The sequence below is a fragment of the Agelaius phoeniceus genome, chromosome 1, assembly GCF_051311805.1.
Source record: "Agelaius phoeniceus isolate bAgePho1 chromosome 1, bAgePho1.hap1, whole genome shotgun sequence".
NCBI lineage: Eukaryota > Metazoa > Chordata > Aves > Passeriformes > Icteridae > Agelaius > Agelaius phoeniceus.
The window spans coordinates 95,634,148-95,656,201 of record NC_135265.1 but is presented as its reverse complement, the minus strand read 5'-3'; the positions used below and the strand labels follow the sequence as shown (position 1 = coordinate 95,656,201).

The following is a 22,054-nucleotide window of genomic DNA, read 5'->3' as shown; positions in this document are numbered from 1 at the left end:
AAAATTGAAGTTACTGGTTAGCAGCAGCTTTTATATACTAGTGCTCCATATTAAGTGGCCCTTTTGTCATTTTCTTCCCCAATTTTTGATTGTTGAAGCTCAAATTTTCCATGTCAGGAGACTTAACCAACAGATGCACTTCAGAAGTTGGTTGCAGTTGTCAAAAATGAAAAGCCATTTATTTTGTAATCCCGTGCTCAGGAAATGGAGCTTTTTTGAAAGTGCTTGTGTTAAAAACAAAGTAAACCCCCACAGAGTGGGTCCTTGATCTTGGAATGTGTGCCCTTTGTTTTTGTTCCTCCACAGAACTTGTTGACCATTGAATCATTTAGGGACACCTATCTTTTTTTTCATGGGACTTCTTATTGACAAAGGTAGAGATGCTGAGAGACAGATAAGTCTTCTGTAGTGGTAATGGGTGGGGGGGGATTTATTTTTTTTTTACCTTTATTGGTCTTTAAATATAATAGACTTTGTCCTTATGGTTATGGATATACTATTTTAAAGTTATTACATACTGTTGCTTTAAAAAATACTGCCAATACTGATATTTTTATTTGTGTAATTTTAATTGTGTATGAATTAGAACCTTGACAGGGAGTAAACAAGAGCCTTCTTGGAATTTTTAATGGCAGCCCATATTAAAAGAATTATGTGTATTGCCTGAAATGTCTGGGGGCAAGAAGGGTGGAGGGAAAACTGGGACACAAAGACCGATGAGAAGCATCCTAGCCCATAGATAGGGAAGACAAAAAATTCTTAAATCAATGGGTCTGTGGAAAGCTTTAATAAATTAACAAATAAATAGAAGTACTCCTGCAGCTAATATGTTCTTCAATATCACCCAACCCAAAGAAATACCTAGTTGTCTTTTAGGTTTTTCTCAACTGTACTAATTAACCTGGTTTTTTCCATAAAAATACTGTTTCTTATGTACAGCTGCTAAGAATTACAGGCTGTGCTAGGCTGTCTTTTTTCCTCCCCATTTAGTTGGCTTTTGTTGTGTGGTACTGCTGTGATGTATTTTCTGTCAGGTGAGATTTACACATAGTCTACTTGACAGGAGCAGTTAGCCACAAGGATTTCCTAAGGAGAAACTTCCTGGAGCAGTGGGCAAGGATTACCATTTTTCTTACAGTCATGACAGAATTTGCAAGCCCTCCTGGCTTCAATGGGCCCTCACTCAGCTGTCAGCCCCACTGGCCCTGCCCTGGCACAGCAGCAGACCTTTATTTGATCCTTTATCCCCTGAATGGCAAGCTAAAAATCTCCTTTCAGTTCAGATCTGCCTTTTTTTTTTTTTTTTCAAGGGGACAAGTTGGCAAGGTTCTAGTGCATTTTAAATGAAAGCAGTTAAAATAAGTATGTATGTTATCTAAAATACCTGTGGCTTAACTACTTAGGCTTGAAAATGTTGCTATCTTCTTTAATGCTAGATGATAAAATAAATCAGAAGGGGAAATCTTCAGTTCAAGAACAGGTTACGTTGCTAGGGAGTCCATGGCCTCCCAGAGAGTTTAATTGAAGCAGCAGCCACTACCATGCAAGCTGCTGGGAGAATCAGCTTCTCCAGAGCAGAGTGTCAGGGTCTGACAAGAAAACCCCATTTGGGGCATGAAAGACATACTTTGCAGCAGTCTCAATTTGTCCAGCATGGAGGCTTCGGCTTTGTGTCCTGCCCCTTCACCTTTCCTTGTCCCATGAAACAATAAATAAAAAACATTGGCTGGTATTCTCTCCCACAGCTGCTAAAAGCAATTATTCCAACTCTTTATGGAGCTTTCAGAAGCTGCTCTGTTCTCTTTCCATCCAGCATTAGGGGTTTTTCAGGCCTTGAGGGCCTTGCACATCTTTTTCTCTTGGGAAGAAAACCCCAACAATCTCCAAGAATGAAAAATGCGTATTTCTCTCTGCCCTCAGAATTCTGGCAAAGTCTATTTCAAAATCTTCAGAATCTCTTGCTATAAACAGCTTCAAAAATTTGTCTTGGAGGCATGGCTGTTTGGGAGTGGCCGTTTGCTACTGATTGCAGAAGGCCACTCATACTGATAGGGTTATAGTGGTGGTGTATCTTCTGTCAGTCTGAAAAACTTCACATTACACCTGCTAATAGGCTTATGGTTCAGTTTGAAACTGCCTGTCCTAGATCTCTGAACAGTCTTCAAAGTACATGTCTGTTTCTAGCAGTTTTATCCAGACTTCTTAAGTCAGGGATCTTGATTCCTTATGTAGTTTTTAGATAAATACACTGGAAGGCTTGCATACTGCAATGAAAATAAAGTAAGTTAGGAACTGGCTTTTAGCTTCTCCATACAAAAGAAAAACTCTTTCCTCCCTAAATGGTAACTATATCTGCCTGTAAGCCCCAAGGAATGTTTCTGTGACAACCAGTTGGAAAAATGGGATGTAGGTGTCTTAACTAGTCATTACAGTGTATCTGTCATGAGGTTTTGTCTTAGTATCTTCTAAGGGGTAGACCCCTCCAGTAGAAGGAAAAGTACTCTTTTTACATAGAAACTTAGATACTAAAGATTTTTACTTTTCTTCAATTAGTAGTCCTCTAGAAATTTTCACTGCAGCTGTACATTCAGCAGAGATTGAATTTTAGTAATCTGAACATATTGTCCTTTTTGAAGTTTAGTAGTTGGTGTTTGTTTTATTTTCATTAACCTTTCAAGTCCTTCTGCTGAAAATTGGCCTACTGTTCAGAAAATATTCACAAGAATATTCACAAGGGCAGAAGACTAACAGGCAAGATAGGGGAAGTGGAGCAGAGAGTTCTAGTTCATATTCTCAGTCCCAGTTTATTTCTGTTATTTAAGGGATAACATTAAAAATTTAGGTTGGAGATGGAAACAAAGACACTTTTCACCTGGAGATGTTCCTTTCTGAGCATATGCTGAATACAAGCATCAGTGTGATTTCTCACCTTCTGCCTCCCCCCATGTTGCTTTTGGGGCTGTTCTTGGCTCAGATTGAAGGGAAGATGTGGCATGAGACAAATGCCTGTCACCTGCTTAGGGTATTTTCATGGAGTAAGACCCAGTAATAAAGTTACTCTGTTTCAGTGCTGTTCTTTCTCCTCCTTTTTGCTGCTGTGTAATTCCCTGTGGGAAGTCGGTTGGATACTGATGTGTTTCTGTCATATTTTGCAGTTAATGCATTGTATTTGCAAATTCATGTGGTATTTGTGTTTGCTGTATATATACACGGGCTAAAAGCTGTCTCAAGGGATATGCCAGAAATTTGGGACTGTCTTCGTTTTCTGTAGATGAAAACTGATAATCTTCTCTTGTCACCTTCTAGGAGAGAAACCATTCAAATGTGATGAGTGTAACTTTGCTTCCACAACACAATCGCATCTGACACGACATAAGCGTGTCCATACTGGAGAAAAGCCTTACAGATGTCCCTGGTGTGACTACAGGTAATGAGTCATTAACTAAAGCATGATGAGAGAAGGGTTAAGGTGATCAGATGAGGTTCATTTGAAGTCACCAATAAAAATATATTGCCATTAAAACACCATCAGGGCAGCAGTAATTACATATTAAATTAAGAGCTAAATTTAAAAACTTAGTCTTCAGTATTTAGGTGTTACTTTATAAAGAAAAACAAATGATGGGAAACCTTTTAGTGGTAACACTACAGTGCTAATGTTGAGTGTTTGTTTCACAGCTGCTCCAGTGTCTGTTGGAATTCTCTGTGGTGAGGCTGCTTATCTACATTGCCTTTTCAAATCATTTGCGGTTTTGAAATTTTTCTTGGTTGAGTTGCAACCATTTCACCAAGAAAAGAAAAGTTGTCTAAAAGGCTTACCAGCCTGAATACTCACCAGACACTTATTAGAACTGGAAACAACTCGAGCTAGTTACAGTTCTTCAGAGTCCTGTTGTTCTGCTCCAGTTTTCCTTTTCCTTGCTAGCCAGGGTGTTAGGATGAAAGTTGGCCAAAGGGTTGGTTGCATGGCAAAGCCTCCCATGTTACACCACTAAAACCATCCCCAGGTTAGGGCAGTTGATTAAATTTTAAAAGAATCACATTGAACAGTGAAGGTTACTTCTGGTGCTTATCACTTGGTGTCTTTGGTTTGTTATAGACTACTTATTAAATGATCTCATGTTGCTTCTTAAATGCATCTTTACTCTTAAACACACATCTTCTACATTCTTGAATACTTTTAATACCTTGCAGTGAGGTGGCTAGTCTATGTGTACCATAAAGGAATCCACAGAAGGATTTTGTGGGCTATTTGCAAGAGTTGATGTTCAAAAAGTTCTTTAAAATCAGCATTATATTTGATAAATGGCATATGATTAGATGTATGTGTTGTGATGCATGCACATAAGAGGGGAAAGTTAAACATTTGATTATACCCCTATAGCAATTTTTATTTTCTTTTCATGCTGAACATACAACTGTAATGTTCCTTTAGTATAAGTTTTACTGTAGTTTCCTAAAGCAAGACTACATAATGAAGCCTATCTGCTCTCATAATACCTGTTTTCATGCTATTTATGTGCTACTTTACAGAAAACTCTTGTGCAGAAAGCTTCTGCAGTGGTCACGGATTTTCTGTACAAAACTTCCTGTTGCATTGTTTTGTTTGTGTAGGGAAAATGTTCTGTGAACTCTTCTGTACTCAGCACCCATTAAATCACCCTCTAGAACTGCAGAGAACTGAATTTGATAACCTCAGGGGGAGGGGACAGTGTTTTTGTGCTGCTACCTTAAGGGTGTCACTGTTTCTTTATCTTTTCTAAGTAGAAGTGGTTTTGTCAGCTTCAGTAAGTCATCTAGGAATTAGAGGTGGTTTTCATTTGTCAGAGCAGTTGTGCTAAAAGGTCTGTGTTGAGTGAAGTGAGGGCATATAAGCATTAGTGTGACATGATGGGCTGCACTGAAGGTGAAAGAAGGGCTGTCTTTTATGCTGTGTGTTTTAGGACACTTAATCTTGTGGTCATCCACTTTAACTGAATCATCCCAATTGGCAGGAATAGTCTTTTTACAGGGCTAGGAAATGAGAAGTGGGTTACAGTGGATTTGAGATCCTAGGCTTGAAGACCCAAGAGACTGGGAGTGTTGAAGATGTGAATCAGTTTGGGGTTTGTTACACACATCCAATGAGTGGATGAACTTCTCTCACTCAGGATGACCACATGCATAACCCAGTGCTCTGTTGAGTGAAAGACAGATCATTTTACTTTGGATAAAGAGTTTTCTGTATGGGATATAAATTCCAAGAAATAGCAAGTTTTTAAAGAGTATTTTATAATACTGGAGAATATGCATTCTCTAATATATATAATATTAGAGAATATGCAAGCATAGCATATTTTATCAGGATTAACAAGAAATATCTGGGCATGCCCTACTTTTATATTATTGAAAAATAAATGTTTCATGGCAATAGAATGTTAGTTTCCATCCTTCACAGGCCAATTTTGACCTAACCTTTGAAGGCTAATCTCTACAGATAGCAGCTGATGAAGCTTTGATTCTGCAGGAAATGTGTTCCAAGCTCAGCTGAAAAACATCTGGTAGGGATGCAGGAACCAGAGCTGTGCTGCTGCTGCTGCTGCAGGTTCATAGAGGCAGTGAGGCACTTTGTGTAGCTGCAGAGGAGCCTGTAGAGGGGCTGCTGTATTTATTAGCTCAGCAGTCCTACTTGTGCCTGCCAGTTTCCACAGTCCTCGGATATTAGCCAGCCTTGTTGGCAAGTAAATGTTCTGCTCTCTATCCACCTCTCTCTTCATCTTAAACTACAATTTTAGGGGAATCACATGTTGCCCCTTTGTCAAGTCATGCAGTATTTCTCTTTTAAAGGAAAGTTATTAGCAACTCTGTAAATAATATTGTTTGCACAAGTTCAGCAGATGGTATGTAGTCTTGAAAGTGTCACATAGAGAAAATGTTAAAATGAAGATTTTAAAATCTGCTGATCTAGTGATAAAATTCACCCCTAAGTCTAGTGGTTGAGGTCTCATTGTGATGCTGTGAGCTTGGCCCTTGCACTGTAAGTTCATCCAGACTATTTCATGTGTTGCTGTTTAGTGTTGCTTGGCAACTGCAGACACTTTAATGAGCCTTGTACTTTCAGGGAGGTGAATATTCCTCTTTTTGTGTTGGGATATGGAGGAAAGTATTGTTAGTCCTAGTATAAATTTTCCTTTCATTGATAACTGATCTCTGTTCTATAAAGTCATTTGAGACACTTGAATTAAAACAGTGGCTAAGTACAAGATTTTAAACTATTCCCATTCAGCTGATTGGTGCTCAAAGTATTCTTGGAGATTCTTGACTTCAAGCTTTTCAATTCCTCAGCCTGAAATTGTGAATAATTATCCTGCAAAAATTCTTGCCAATCTTGTGAGTGAAAGGGTAGATAACCCTGGCTAGAAGTACAGAAAAAGGGCTATTGGAAGAAACTAATCTGAATTTAGGAACTGTTATGAACTTTATAAACTGAAGTTGTCTGTATGGTACTATGGGGAAAAGAGTGATTTTGGCTGCATGGAACACAAAAGGCAATTTATTCCCTATATAGCACACAGCATGAGAGATCCTTGTTTTAACTAGAAAAAGACATAAATGGATGTGGTTTTCTGAGGGGAATGGTAAACTAACTTAGCATTTTTAGCTCACAAATTATAAATTCTCTGTAGTATGCATATGCTTATAGTTGTACTTCAGTATTCTTGTGAAAAATGTTCCCTTCCATCTCTAGTTTTTGTCTGGTGACCACTTCATATTTATTTTTGTCTAAATCTTTTGTATTTTGATGACAAAGAAATTGACATCTGCTTTTCGATAGTAGTATATGACTTCCAGTAACAATTACAATTTGAAATTATGTTTTCAGTCTAGTTTTAAAAATCCTTTAGAAGGAAGCAAAATATAATATTCATAAACACAAATGTTTAGTTGTATTTTTGGTTACATATTTTTCACATTTGGTTTTTCAATTTAGGTTTTTCCCTATTTAGATAAAAATATGCATGATTTTCCTTTGCATTTACTTTTTCAAATCACACAGCATGTCTCTCCATTCTTAAGTCAATGTGCTTTGTCATACAAAAATATTCATTCACCCTTAATTAATGTTCAACCTAATTTTATAACACAGAATTGGTCTCACAGGGCCCTGCACTACCATTACTTATGCAATGCTTATTTTATATTTCCTAGTAATTTAAAAAAGATGTGTTATGTGACTGAACTTTTCAGATGACACAATCCTGGAGTAACACTGTCAACAATACTGTTTGCATTTGGAAATGGGCACAGTAAGCACTGAAGAGCTGTATAACATCCTGAAAATGAACAGCACCTGTGACACAGGGTTCTAAATCTGTTGGCTGTATAGTCTGTGGACAGACTTTCTAAACCTGCAGCATAGTTAGGTACCTGAATTTAACCTGATTGCAGTAGTGAAAAATCCCCCTAAGTCTGATGCTGTCAATGAAAGATGCAGATATACAGCATTTTCAGAACTAAACTGGTTTTGTGCATGTGTCTAAGAAAGGGAAATCTCATTTATTCATATGTAAGGTTTTAAATTTAATTCCCATTTGTTCTTTCTATATAACTACTACAACTTGTCAGGCAATTTATGCTCGTGGTGTGTGTGAGGGGGATGTTTCAGTGAAATGGATCTGAGTTACATGGAGGGGGGCATGCAAAAGGCAGAACCCTGCTTTTCTCACATGATCAAATTTGTTGGATTGCAGTGCTCGGGAGAAGCACTGGCATAGTTTTATGATGCAGAAAGAGTTTTGCTACTACTTTGACCACAAGAGTGTGGGACTGATATTATGGTAATGTGCTTCAGGCCATCCCTCTGCTGTGATTAAAGAAAATAATTTTCAGTTGTCTGGGACTCCACTGTATGGTTCATTTTGCACAGAGTATGCATGGTGGTGAGGGAATGAAAGGCAATATGCAGGAGTGTTCCTTAGTCATAGATAAGAAGGTGTAGAAACAAACAGCCAGGCCAGCAAAACAGCATGCATTCCTTTCTATAAAGTATATGACTTGTGAAGGATGTCTTACAAGACTGAGAATAAATAGCATACATTTTTAATATAATTATGTAAGCTAAAATAAATATTTTACATTTATTATGCATAATAAAATAATTAAACAACATTCTGTAAGGGAATTATGGCATCTGAAAGTCCAACTGCAGACGGATTCATTGCATATTTTCAGCAGCAGCAGCCGCATGACTTAGGAGGAGTTACTCCACAGGGGCTACTTTTCTTTTTTTGGACAGCATCCCTAGGGAGTTCCTATTTCTGTCTGACTTACAGTATCTGTTCATAGGTTGTAAAGACCAGTTTATAATACACTCCAGGATTTGCACCTAAGTCATAAGAATGTGCAAAGTAAGTGTTTTCTCTCTGTTTTGGTGAATTCAATAACTTTTAGGTATGATGGCATCAGCTGTGCACTATTCCCTTATTACATCAAGGATAACTAGGGACTACTTTACAGATGAGGTAAAAATACATACTAATTCATAGCAAAACTGAAAGGCCATTTAGGCAAATTCTACATAAAATGATGAAAACAGTTTATTTATCATTAAAACATTAATATCAATATGCTCTTTGTAACCAGTGAAATTTAATATGCCTGTATAGGAAATAACTAGGTAATACAGCTATATAGGGTGATGAGGATTCCAGGTGGCAACCAGCATTGCACTATGGGAGAACACTTTTATATATATACATCACAAAGGCAGAATTGGAAAAAGAATGGTGCATATACTTTGTACAAATACAAAGTTGTTAAGGAAAATAAAGCATGTATGTAATAGAGCAAACAGGGCCTTCGGGAAGTACTCCAGCTTCTGTAGTGCTCAGCAGCAGGAGTTGAGGATATCCAGTGCCTTGTGCTAGGAGACTTATAAACAAATGAAGATACAAGTTTAGAGAGACATTCTGTCAGTGCATGGGCACAGATCCCAGATGAAAACTCAGAATATTATTTTCCCCTTAGTTTTTAGTAAACATTCAGATAAAATATTTGGAAATATTTCTATTAATCTGGAATAAAATACGCTGTAACATTTAAGTCTTTAAAAGAAAAATAATCTGAAATAGAATTTAGATATAGTTGCAAAAACACTTTAATTATTCCAGCAAATACGTGGCGTACAAAACAATGGTCAACATTATTCCCTTTTTTAATGTTTCTGTGGCTTAATAAAACCTCTTATATTCACCTAAGTTATAGCATATAGTTTATGTGATGAAATCAGATTAAAAATATGCAGTGTTGCAGTAGCATCAATGCAGATCAGTTATCAGGTTAACCAGTTTAAGCAGATGTGATTCCTAACACTTGGAATGGCAGAGCACACAGGTAATAATGTGACCCTTGCTCCAAAGTGTCTGTGCTGTCTGCACTGACTGAGAGATTGTGTCTCTGCAGTTTTGGACAATCCTTGGTGCCAGTGTATGAAAGAACTTGGACTCCCTCTCTCAAAGCTGTCCCCTTCCAATGTCACTGCATGGAGTGCTCAAGAGAATGTGTACATAAGGAAACACGATTGTTCCTTAGGGAAAGAGAGGTGCACAAGCACACACGTGTGCATTGGCATGTGTTGACTTGGTGGCTGTGTTCCTCTGGGAAGTTGCCATATTAAGAGGCCTTGGCACAGCATAAAATACTGTCATCATGTTGTGAGCTCCTCCACATTCTGTATTTGTAATTAAAAGCATAGTAAATGCACTCTACTTGGTAGAAGGGTGGTATGGTCTTTTACTAATTTTAATGGCTAATACTTGTTAAAGTATCATCAATATAAAAGTATCATCAATAATTCCGTGAGCCTTGGTACCTCTTTTGTTGTTTTGGGATTTTTTTTTTCTTTTTTTTTTATTTATTTATGTATTTTATTTATTTATTTATTTACTTGTTTGTTCTTAGGGGTTGGTTTTTTCCCCCTATTGCCACTCTAAGAAAGAGGAATTAAAATATGTCTTTTTAACTCAATGGGTCTGTGATTCTCATGCTAACACTGAACTTGGGACTTTAGGGATGTGCCCAAGTGGTGATGCCATTGCAAACACTGATAATACTATTCTAGTCTCATTTTAGGTTGAGTCCTTTGAAGGACAACTTTTAGGGATCTATTTAAGCCTAAATGCTGTGCTAAAATACTCAAAGGAGTCTGCTGAGTTTAATGTTACTGAGACTTGAAGCCATTTCAATATCAATGTAAAAATTAATATCTGGTTTCAGCATCTCTTTGTTACAGCTTCTCTTGATACGCCAGCACTTTGTAAATTGTTAAAACTTTGATTTAAGTTCTGAAAAAATATTGTTAGTCTCCTGATTTCTTTTTAGTAGTCACTGTCTTTCCCTTACTGTTCAATTTGGGCTTTGTCCCTAAATGTTTCTGAGGCAGCCCCTTCCCTGCTGAACTGATGCTGTTTTTTCTGAATCAGTGTCCAAGATACTTAACCCAAAACCTTGAAGTATTGGTGTCTAGGAAATATGAATAAGACCACTTCATGCAGTGGGCAGATTAATGTAACTAATGTATTCTTTTATCACTTTTTATCTTCTCTCTGTCCTCACACTTCTTTTTTTGCTATCATATGTAGTCATCACTGTCTCATCTATTCCTCATGCTTAAAGAGCATAAATATGTTGTCATAAATACATGTGTATTTATATTTAATATATACTTAATTCATGTTTATCAATCTGAAATATCAGCATATTATTCAAATTAAAACAATCCTAAGTATGTTGTATTTTGATAGTGAATAAAATTTTAGTATTAACCTCAAGATGAACAGCAATGCCGTGGTCTTAATATAGCATGTAGTAGCAAAAAGACCTGTAATTTCCTATTCTTACAGTTCTTCTGATAAAAAAGTGCAGTGAAGATCTTTTATGACTACAAATAAACTTTCATTTGTTACAATGGTTTGATCTAAAAATAATCATTGGCATCATAGCTTAATTAATGTGAGCCTTTTGTGTAAAACATATTTTAAAAAATATTAAAACAACCGTAGATGTTTTCTTTGCTCTTGCCTGGTAGCAGAGAATAAAAGAATGAATTTGTTAATTTGTTTGTTTCTTTTGCCATTCCTTAATCCCCAATGCAATCATTATAAAAGGGCCAAAGCTATCTTTGGGGGTGATGAAATCTACAAGGAATTATTATTATTATTATTATTATTATTATTATTATTATTATTATTATTATTATTATTATTATTATTATTATTATTATTATTATTATTATTATTATTATTATTATTATTATTGCTGCTGCTGCTGCTGCTGCTGATATCTACCATCTAACTATGTGGCAGGTAGCTAGCAGTCTGAAATCACTTTGGTAGCAGTACAGGTCTCCAAGATAAAAATTGATAGACACAAGCCTGTTGTGTTGTGTGGGGTTTATTCTCCAGGCTATATGGCTACTACCCTGTAAAACAAGTTCCTGTGTTACTGCTGTCTTTGTGACAACTTTCCCTCTTCCTCCTTCATGTGTGACATACAAAACAGATTAAATCTGGGGAAGTCACAGAAAGCAAGTTCTGTTCTGAAGTCCCAGAAAGAGGTATACTCTAGTGCAAGGGGTGGAAAGGGAAAGGTTTTTTCTGTTTAAAGTCTGATGAAAATGAGATAAAGAGAGGAATTGCTGAATAGCAAGTAAAATAGGGAAAGAAAAGAGCTTTTGTGTTTGAGAAAAGCTTGCCACTTAGATACTTTTAATGCATTAGAAATAGTGAGCAATTTTCCAGATAAATTTGGCATTGTTAGAAATTCCTGATTTATGAAAGCTGAATAAAATTCCTTGCGCATTCCAGCAGAGTTGCCCTTGTCTCTGTACCAGCTTCTGCCCAAATTCTCCTGGAGAGGTATGTTGGGGCACTTTGGGAGCTCAGATACTAAAGCCCCTGTCACCACCCCAGGGTTCCCCTCCTGCAGAGTGGAAGCGCGGGCTCAATGCGCTGGGCTGGCACCTCTGCAGTGTGGCTGGAGGCACCACAATGTGATATGGTGGGAATGAGGCTCTGGAGCAGCATCAGCACCTGGGGTGTGGAAGTCTGGTGCTCCTGGCCACCCTCTTCCCTGTGTTGTGGGTTACCTCTATGGGCTGAAAGCTCATCTCTGAGAACCTCAGGTTTCTGTTTTGGAGAGGGAGGCATTAGAGATTTGGGAGCTCAGAATTCCAACAATGTTGCTTTGAACCTGGGGCTTCAAAGTTGCTGCTTAGTGTTGGCCAGGGGAGCGCTTGTCTCAAGGTTCGCATTGTTGCCTTTTCTCCTTCCTGAGCAGCTGGGAGAAGGTGTTGCATTCTCCATAGGAAAATGGGGCATGAGGAAGACAGGCCATTTGGTATACAACAGGTCACCATCCCTAAAACCATTTTGCAGTCTCTCTTGTATGGTACTCTACTTTATTCTCATAAGTCATGGATCAGGGATCCCTATTTCTTTGAGGCTTTGCTTACAAAAAGACAATCTGGAGAGGAGCCTGTTGTCCTGTAGTAACTTATTAAGTTGCTTATTACAGCTATTTTGTCCCTGGTTGGGATGATCTTTGTGGTTTTGCTAGGCCTGTTTAGGTCTGAATAATAGCTGTAGATGTAGCTGAGACTTCTTAGGGAATAACCAGCACATAAAGCACTCTGTTTTGTTATTGCAAGTGATGGAGTGCTGCTCTGGTGTTACCTTTTTTTTATTTTTAATATGTTTTAAAATGTACTGTTTGAATAACGGAAAAGGATTAAGGGAAGAAAATGTATATGAACAAAAGGTTGCTCTGCGTTCTTGGATGCATTGGATCAAAGCTACTTTTTACTTTGTGTCTTCAGAGAAAAGATGAGGTTGTTACAGCACACCTCATCATCTCCTCAGCAAGTTAGGTATGCTGAGGCTTAGTATGCCTAATGCAATGGAAAAGCTAATGCAACAATGTTCTTTCTCCCACTCCCATGGGTCAGGGGATTGGAGACATTCCTTGATATTTTCCCACCTTTTTTGTAAGTGCACAGGTTTTTTTCCTAGGTTTCTTTTTCGTTCCAACTGATCAAACCACCCAGCTCACTGTGGTTCCTAGAATATAGGTCCATACCCATATATCCACATTTTTAGATAATGCATTAAAGTGATACTTCTCCTGGTGTTCTTCAGCATTGCTATCTTTTTTTTATATATTTAGTGATGTTATCATTTAAAACACACAAACTCTTCATTTCATAATACTCTAAAATTATTTGTGTTATAATCCTGTAAACACAGCTGGTGGTTCTACTGATATCCTAGACTGCCTGAACATCATCCCATGGTTCATTGTGATATTGCTAATACCCCTTAAAATATAGTATTTATTGTTTTATGTTTTAACTTCTGTGCATGCTCCTTCAATCCCCATTCAAGATAATTATGGATTCTCTCTAACTGTAGCATGGGACATCATTTATTCTGCTGCAAATCCCATGTGGAACTGTGTGAGCTTCTTCAAAACATTTCTGTTGAAATTTTGCATGCACAATCTACAGAGCAAACAATACTTAGAACCATTTTGAAGTTGTAGAAGGTATTGTAACTACTAAAATCAATTCCTAAGTTCTGATGATGTTTCTTTAGAAAAATATGGTGTTTCAGACATATTTTTGTTAACAAGCTCTTTTTAAAGTACAGAGAACCATTTTTATTAGCAAATTTTGGAGAACTCTCATCTGGGTATTTTAACATATAAGAAGCCATTAGTAATTTGTTTTGGTTTCAGAAAAAAAAGATGTATCTTTAGCTCAGAAAAGCAGAACTTTTTTAATCAGTTGACAAGGATTGTTTTTTAGCCTTCTGTCCCTAATTTATTGTGAGACTTGTGCCAGCCCATCCATCCATCTTTCACCCATTTCTTTAATAACTTTTTAAGCTGCTGGCCAGTTTCAGTGAAAACTGACACCCTGTAGTAGCTGCTGAGATAAATTAAGTTCATGTTTCCTGAAAGAGGTGGATGAGAAGAGGAGTGAAAAAAAATCACGGAGGACCAGTCAGGCAAAATTCAGCTGTCATGCATTCTTCTGTTTTACAATCCAGCCTCACCACCCAAAACAACTGTTTTCTTGGATGGGGATATCCTGAAGGAACATGTTGGGGAGCTGTTGTTTGCTGCGTTGGTGCACTGGGAGATTTAGTGAACAGGTCATGAATGCATAGGAAATCATGCTTCAGTTGGTACAATGCTCATCTGCAAAGTATTGAGTCCCAAATTAACTGTTTGTTGCAAATTGTCAGGATACATCCTTTTTAAAGGTAAAATTTAAAAGGTATTTTTGAAAGGATGAGACCCCCAAAATCTGTGCTTTTCTTTAGAAAAAGGGATCATTTCAAAAAGATTTATACCCAGGTGATTCAGACCAGTGACATTTCTTGCTGAATAGGGGGAAGCTTCCCACTGTGGAGAGATTGTTCCACAAGTGCTTTTTTTGGCACTTTTTTCTATAATTCATTCACTGATAGACTGACATATTCATAGATCTATATAGATGTATTTACTTCAGGAAAAAGAAGCAAAGTTTGAAGAAATGGTAAGTTCTTTTTACATGCTGTTAGTGATACTGAGCATCTACAAATTCTCATCTCATAGTGTCCAGTGGCTCTGTTCCTATTTGAAATTCAGCCTCTTCATTTACGTGACTAAATGTGACTTTCATCACATTTTAATTTGAATTTTAATTACTAGTCTTTAAGATTTTGATCAGCACTAATAAATTATAGCACAGTCATATGGTATTTAGCTGATTGATTTTTGCATGCTGAAATATAGTCATTTTGGAGAGCAGTAAAACTTTTAAGTGGAAGAAATGTTTCAAAGATAAAGGAATTTGTATTGGATTTGTTCACTTTTGTCAGACCTGAGAGGAAAGTCCTAAATATGAGCCCTTGTGAGGGCAAAGCAGGTGTCTGCTATCCAATGTGTTTTAAATAAATGCAGGGACAGCAAGTCAGGCAAACAAGGCCAGTGAGTGCAGCTTTTGGGAATAGCTTTGTGTTTCTTGGTGGTGGTGCAAGAGGTGAGATGAGAATGCAGTATTGGGTGATGGTAGCTCTGTTGGTACTCTGTATTGCAGAACTTGATTCTAAAAGGCAAATACTTGTTTTCTGAGTTCTTTTCCATTCGCATCTGTTCCTGGCTTCCTCTTCTGTTTGGATATCTTTTCTCTTAGAAGTCTACAACATAACATCAGGAGAATCCTTATTTTCTTTTCCTGCTCTCAAGTGCCCATTTTTAGTTTCAGTTCACCAGTAGCGTGGCAGGAGTACTGTAACAGAAAGGATTATAACTAAGCCCCTCTCCATCTAAGCATCTCTGTTCCATAGCTCAGTTGGGAGTCAGCTCTCACTGGCTGGTAAGTGTGTACTGTCACAGGGTCGATAATATAAAACAAAAACAAGGCCACTGGATAAAATCGTGGCTCCACTGATGTTATTCACGTTCCTTCCATGTCCTCAGTGAAGTGACAATTCTCACCTGTCATGAAGGTACCTGTTTCTTAGGAAGGAGAGAAATGGAAAGCCAGGGAGCTGGCAGCACCTTCCACAAGACTTTGTATCCTGAACAATAAAAAAGTTCAACTAGGCAAGTAAGTAGTGGAATTGAAAACCAATTATTTCTACTTTTCACTTGATTTTCAGAGAGGATCTGATCTCTTAATCTTGCCAAAAGACATCTAAATCCAGAAGCATGTACTCCTTTTGGAGTTTCTGTTTTTCTGTTCTCTCTCTACTTGAGTTTGCAAGTTCTTGCACAACTGAGTGAAATCACTGAGGCATGCTCTCAAGTCTTTGTCCTGGGGAAATGGCTATGTCTGCCTCAAGACTTTTGGTACATTTTTTAGGCAAGCAAGCCCCACTTCCTGTATTTTTGGGTATGTGTTAGAGGCCTGAATATTAGACAACTCAGGATTCATTTAGTTCATAATGAACTGCTGTCTGCAGCCTCATTCAACTTATTGTTTAGGATTCTCAGCTGAAAGGGCACAGGACAAATTGTTTAGAAGCCTGTTGTTTGGATTTTCTAAGAAAATTATATGGAGAACATAACTGAAAACAGAAGAGTGTTTCTGAAAGCAGGGATTAGATCTGCTTTTGGCTCCTGGCAGTTCCTTGCTGTCTGATGGCAAAGTTTCAAAAGAAAGGGTTGATGAACGATATTTTGTGCCAGCTAATATACTTTCCTGGGACAGAGGACAGAACTCCACCTTCCTCAAGATAAGGGCAGCCCTAAACTTGGGAGTTTTACTCCTAGAATGGTTGCGTCATTACTATAAAGATAGGGGCAACATTGTTTCCTTTTCCAAAGCAGATTAGAGTGTCTGATGTTGCCTATTGGTGACCTACATCTTTCTTTAGAAGCACTAGATACCTAATTTATGCAAATATTGAGACCTACATCAGTTCTTTATTGTGTCCATTAATTGCATTGTTAATATGAATGGTTATGGAGGACAGACTAGGTTGCCATCTCATACTGCCATGCCCAACAGTGCACCTAAACCAAAAGCTTTCTACACTGTGTTACTGATACCCTGTCTCCCAAACCTATCACTACTCTTTTTGCCTATTGTCTGATTATCATATCCTTCTCAATACTTAGATTATATTTTTTTAGTGAGGCCAAAACCATTTTCTTTGTTGTTTCCCTGTACAGGAATTGGTGTATCATTATCATGTTGTGCTGTCCTCTCAGGTCAACATGCTGTGCAGTGAGAATGTACCAGCTTTCTTGGAGCTACTTTTTGATTCATAAACATGGGATTAAATATCACCAGAGGAATATAAGAAAGCCTGTACTGTTGTGGTGAAACCTTATTGTTGCCAGGACTGTGATACTGTTTAATGACTAAAATCTCAAAGAAGGTGTAAAAGCTGAGAGCCTGCCTTCAAGTTGAAGTGCAGTATCAGTGCCTAATTCCTATAGTCTCCTTAGAAAATCTTATCTCTCCCTTATGGACTAGTAGTCCAATACCTTTCATGAAAATTGAATGCATATAAACAGAATTTTTCAAATATGTATACAATCTTAAGTGCCATTAGAATCAACCTTGGCTTTGATTTTAAACCTGACCTTCAAATGTGTGTCTCGCTAAATGCATTTCTGGGTGCATTTTTTTGTTTTGTTTTTGGAGATCATGTCACTGTTATATAGCTGAAGAAAGGGTAGTACTGAAAGAAATGCATCCTGGAATGCAAGTGGAACTATTTAGACTCTCTTCTTAAAGCACAGTTTCTTTATCTATACCCATCCAGTACTTAGAAAGGAAGGATTTCAAGATATTATGAGCTATATTCTTCTCTTACTATTCACCTCATGTTAGTGAGCTGCTGGTCTGCAAACTCATGGAAATAGCACTGAAACAGAGACTACTTCCATCTCTGCAGCAAAAAACCCCAAACTGTATGCATCTGATAACAAAAAGGAAACAAATACAAAGAGATAGATTTTTTTTTCCTAAATTTCTCTTATTTACTTAATTTATATTCACTTTTGGAAAATACATGGATTGTTTATAATAGTTGTAGAGTAAACTCTTGTGGCCTTTAAGGATACATATGGATTAATGACTTCTCAAAGTATTGTTTTACAAGAGTGCTTCAGCATTTTTAGGGTGAGTGCTTAGTTGAAATAGTCACTAAGGGCATGTTATTCACATAGGCATTTTTTGCACCAAACCTGTGTATTTTTTATTATCTATGCATTCTGACTTGAATGACTAAGGTCCTTTCATATATGTACATATAACATTAAGCTTGTGACTAGGTCCAGTTGTTCGAAAGTTAGTAATGTTCCCTAGAATCTCATTCTGAATTAGCCCTTTAAGGACTGCATTACTATGATATGATGCAATATAGATTCAAAGGAATAGTTTAGCTAAGATGAGGAATGCAGAGTCTTTTTGGTATATTCTGTTTGTTTGTTTGTTTTTAAGAGTGCAATATATGTTTTCTTTAGCTGTAAAAGCACAATCAAGGCAACATGATAAGTGAGTCAGTGTTGTAAAAGTAAAACTAATTTTGCCTTCACTCACATGAGCTATAGAAGGAGGAAGCTTTATTGTCCCTGGGAAGGTGATAAGGCAGAGTAATTGTATATTATACTGTCCTGGAACATCTGCCTGAAGACTGTTGGAGCAATTCATCTATCATGGACGATACAGCATGTTTTGTCTTTCTGCTTTAACCCATCCCCACTGCTGGCCTGCACGAAGGTTTTGATAGGGACTGTGCCTGGGCTGGGGCTCACATTAATCAGTCCCCTTGTTCAACACTCCAGCTGACATAATTACAACCTGCGCACAGCAGTTATTCAAGTTGAGTCCTTGTCACTCGTGGTGCGAAACTACACAGCTCAGATCCCGAAGGAGATTGCCTTATCACACAGAACAAGGGCTCACAGGAGTTGAAGAGAATAGAAATGGGAAAATGTCTTCCGGGAGTACTATATATTCCTTTAAAATAAGACATTTGAGAGACTTACAAGGGACAAAGAGAAGCATTGTGCAAGGTCTGAAATGAACAGGTTATTATTTTTAAAAGGATTACACAGGCCATTTTTGTGAAATGGACATGCATTATTAAATAAATTCAGTGATCTCTCTTATCATTCAGTGGCTCTGCACTATTAGTTTTCTTCAGAAGAGATAAAATAGTTTTTGACTTGTATAAGCTTTAAGTATCTCTCTGTAGAAATCATCAGAACACAACTAATAAAAGTGCTCATATTGTACCAGTAAAATTGGCACACACATAAGGGAAGACCTGCGAGGATCAGAGTTAAGGGTGAAGGAAGAAGCATGCAAAAGGGCTTTCGAAGATGAGCAAGTTCATTAGTTTCTGCTGTTGTATGATACCAGAGTGTGAAAGGTGAAGCTAAAGAGAAAGTTTCATATTTTGCCATTCTTCCCTCTTTTCATGTTAACCCTCTGTGGGAAAAAAGACAAGTCCATAACATTATCTATGATAATGAAAGAAATTTATTTTCATGTAATATGATGGGGTTAGTTTTATATGGTGGTGGGCTTTTTCTTTAAGACAGAACCTTTGCATACATGATTCTAGGATAATTTGTTTGGTATTGGTCTATAAAATTTCTCAATATGACAGGATTTAATTGGTATCCAGAAGGCTTTTGCCCCGGCATTTAAATTTTTTTCTTCTTGGGTCAGGTTTTTGAAGTAACACCATTCAGGCTGTTGCTATTCTTCTCAATCAATAGATCTAGAGTGTTGCCCTGATTTTTCATCTAATTAAAATCATGTTATGTCTGTTAGACATAATTGTGTATTGTTAAAAGCACAGTAAAAAATGTGTCTATTCTGGGTGGTCCAATTTTAATCTAATACTTTTACAAGACAGCTTATCTGCAACTTTGAATAGTCTGAAGTGGAAGTGCAGTGCAAGCTACCTTCTACATTTTCCATAACATATAGGTATGTTAGGTGAGTCAAATACATAGTTCAGTGCTTTCTTTACATTTCAGTATCTTTTGGTTAAGTACACAGCACATTAATTTTGATGTGTAGGTCTCCAGTGAAAGTCCTTCTACATGAAAACTGAACTGCAGTTTCTTACTGAGCTGCCAGGCGTCCTTATAGGCAAATGTACTCTTGTAGGAACAAAAATCACGTTTTGCTTGCTCCTTACTCTTAAAACCAGTTCTTCTGGAGTGAATGATGTCTGTGAAGTAAGCTCAAAGTACAGAGCCAAATGCTGCATTTACTTACATTTGTGCAGAAAACGGCATTATGAGAACATAATCTGAAGAGAATGATGTTTCTCTGATATATGCTTTCAACACACATTTTAGGCTAGATAATCAATCATGCCTCCAATTAAACACCCAAATTTGACTTTCAGAATCTAAGATGGTTTTGCAGTATTGACAGCCAGGAAGAATATATTTTAATTTGCAGACTGAACAAATTTCCATGACATCATGGAAGCACAATAAATGGCTGATCTCACAATGACATTTTTCAGACTTGAACTGTACTTCTTGGAGACTTTGAGCCCAGAAAAAGCCTTAGGCTCAGCCAGTCTGACCTTCTACAGAAAACAAACTGCATAGGTGCTTTTTTCCCAGTTTGCTCTGTACTGAACCTCCTACTTCTGACTGAATTTTATGATCTAGAAACATATTCAGGTTTGATCTGAAAACAGGCAAAGTCGTAGAACCAAAGTTGTTGAACCACAGCTTCTCTTCTGTGAAAGCATAATTGCTGAAGAAATTGTGCTTTTTTTCTCAGTTGAATTTGACTGTAACTTGTAGTCATTGCTTTTGGTTTTGTATAGATTTTCTCCAGGATAGGTTGTCCCTTAATCACACCTTTATTCCATGTTAAAGCTCACGGGCCGAGCTTAAGTGTAATGAGCAAAACAGAAGGGGGTTTTATTGAGTGTTTTAGAGGTTTTTTACCCCACTTAACTTCTTTTTCTATTTATAATCACTTTGTGGCTGTTTGTTCCCTTTTTTAAATATAGGCAGGAAGTAGATATTCTAGAATTAGTTTCTCCAGTGTCACAAAGAAAACATTGCATCCCTACATTTGCTTGCTACTTCCTTGCTTATCCACTAAATATAGCATGGGGCCTTTTCTGCTTATAGCATCACACTAGAAATTGACGTTAAACTGATGGTCCATTAATCCCTAAATAATTTTCAGTGTCACAGCTTTTCACAGCATTGTCCAAGTTACTTGCATGCACTGTGCAAAGGTGGGAGAGCTAACATGTAATTGTGTGTGTACATGTTGTGATTGAACACGCCTGGCTTCTGCGACTGCTCTGTATGATGACAGCATCATCCTTATTAATCATGCTGCCAATTACCGTGTTGTCTGCAAATTTTATTAGCAGGGATTTTATATATAGTTTTGGCATGCATAACAAAAGTGAATCTTTCAGACAATTATTGCTGATTCCTTGGATAAATTGGAACATTTGAAATGAGGAAGAAAATGACCATCTCTTTTTGCATGGGGGGTTGGGATAGGGCAAGAAGAGGCACTGTATTAGCATTAAAAAAACCTACTTTGAGCAGAGATCGTACAGACCACAGTGCCCTGGGTATGAATCCAGGCTGCAAAGCAACAGGATCTGTCCTCTAGGGAACTGTGTTGTCACTAAAATGGCTGAAGGAACTGACACGAAGGCCAGTTGGACGAAGTACCATCTGCATCTGAGATTGACAGGCAGCCTTTAGGGTCTGTTGCTATCATTTCTGACTCCAGCAACATTAGGAGTCCAGTTTCATCTTGTGCAGCCGCTAGATTGCACACCCTTTCCTAGGCTCCATCTGCACTTCTATATCTGTGAAAATACTTTATGTGTTCTGAGGATATACAAACAGACTCCACAGAATTGTTCAGTTACTTTATGTGGTCATTAAAAGAAGTACAATAGGAAAAAAATTGATGTTGAAAGGAAATGCGTGTCTTCAATTAAATTCATCCCAGCTTTTTTAAAAAATGGATGTTTTCCATGGCCTCATTTCAGCAAGGTATTTGATCATGTACATAAATTTAACCTTGTGAGTCATTCTTTTGAAGTCAATGGGGGCTGCTTGTACTTAAGCCACAAAAATGCGTAAGTACCTTGTTAAATCAGAGCCTGTGATACCTATAAGCCCAGTCTCCATCCTCACACCACTGCAGAGATGCTGTTTCTCAGACCAACCTCTCTTTTATGCCATCTGCTCTAAGAAGAAAGGAAAGGGGGAGGGTGGAAGCCCAGGAACAATGGAGTGATTATTCTCAGTTACTGTGAAATAGATGAACTCCACCTGCTATTTCTGCCACTTAAACCTTAGCTGACACAGTGCAGCAGTGCAGTGTGCTCGGCAGACCCCTGCATCCCTCATGCTGCAGGCACACAGGCCCTTGAGCTGGGCCATCACAGAGACCACTCTGCCTGCAGCAAAGTGGAAGCCAGAAGTTCTAGAAAACATTACAGAGAGTTTTCAGAAGCAGATCAGTCCTATAAAAATTTGTTTGGTTGTTCTTGTTTTG

The 22,054-nt window shown here is 37.6% G+C and overlaps 1 protein-coding gene across 1 annotated transcript in view; it reads left to right on the top strand.

Moving 5' to 3' along the window:
• The window catches only part of ZNF407 (zinc finger protein 407), a 335,712-nt gene that overhangs the window by 207,143 nt on the left and 106,515 nt on the right, over nt 1-22,054 (top strand). Inside the window, exon 7 of the mRNA XM_054646000.2 lies at nt 3,307-3,427. Within this exon, the coding sequence (XP_054501975.2) occupies nt 3,307-3,427 (121 nt within the window). The remainder of the gene's footprint in view (nt 1-3,306; nt 3,428-22,054) is intronic.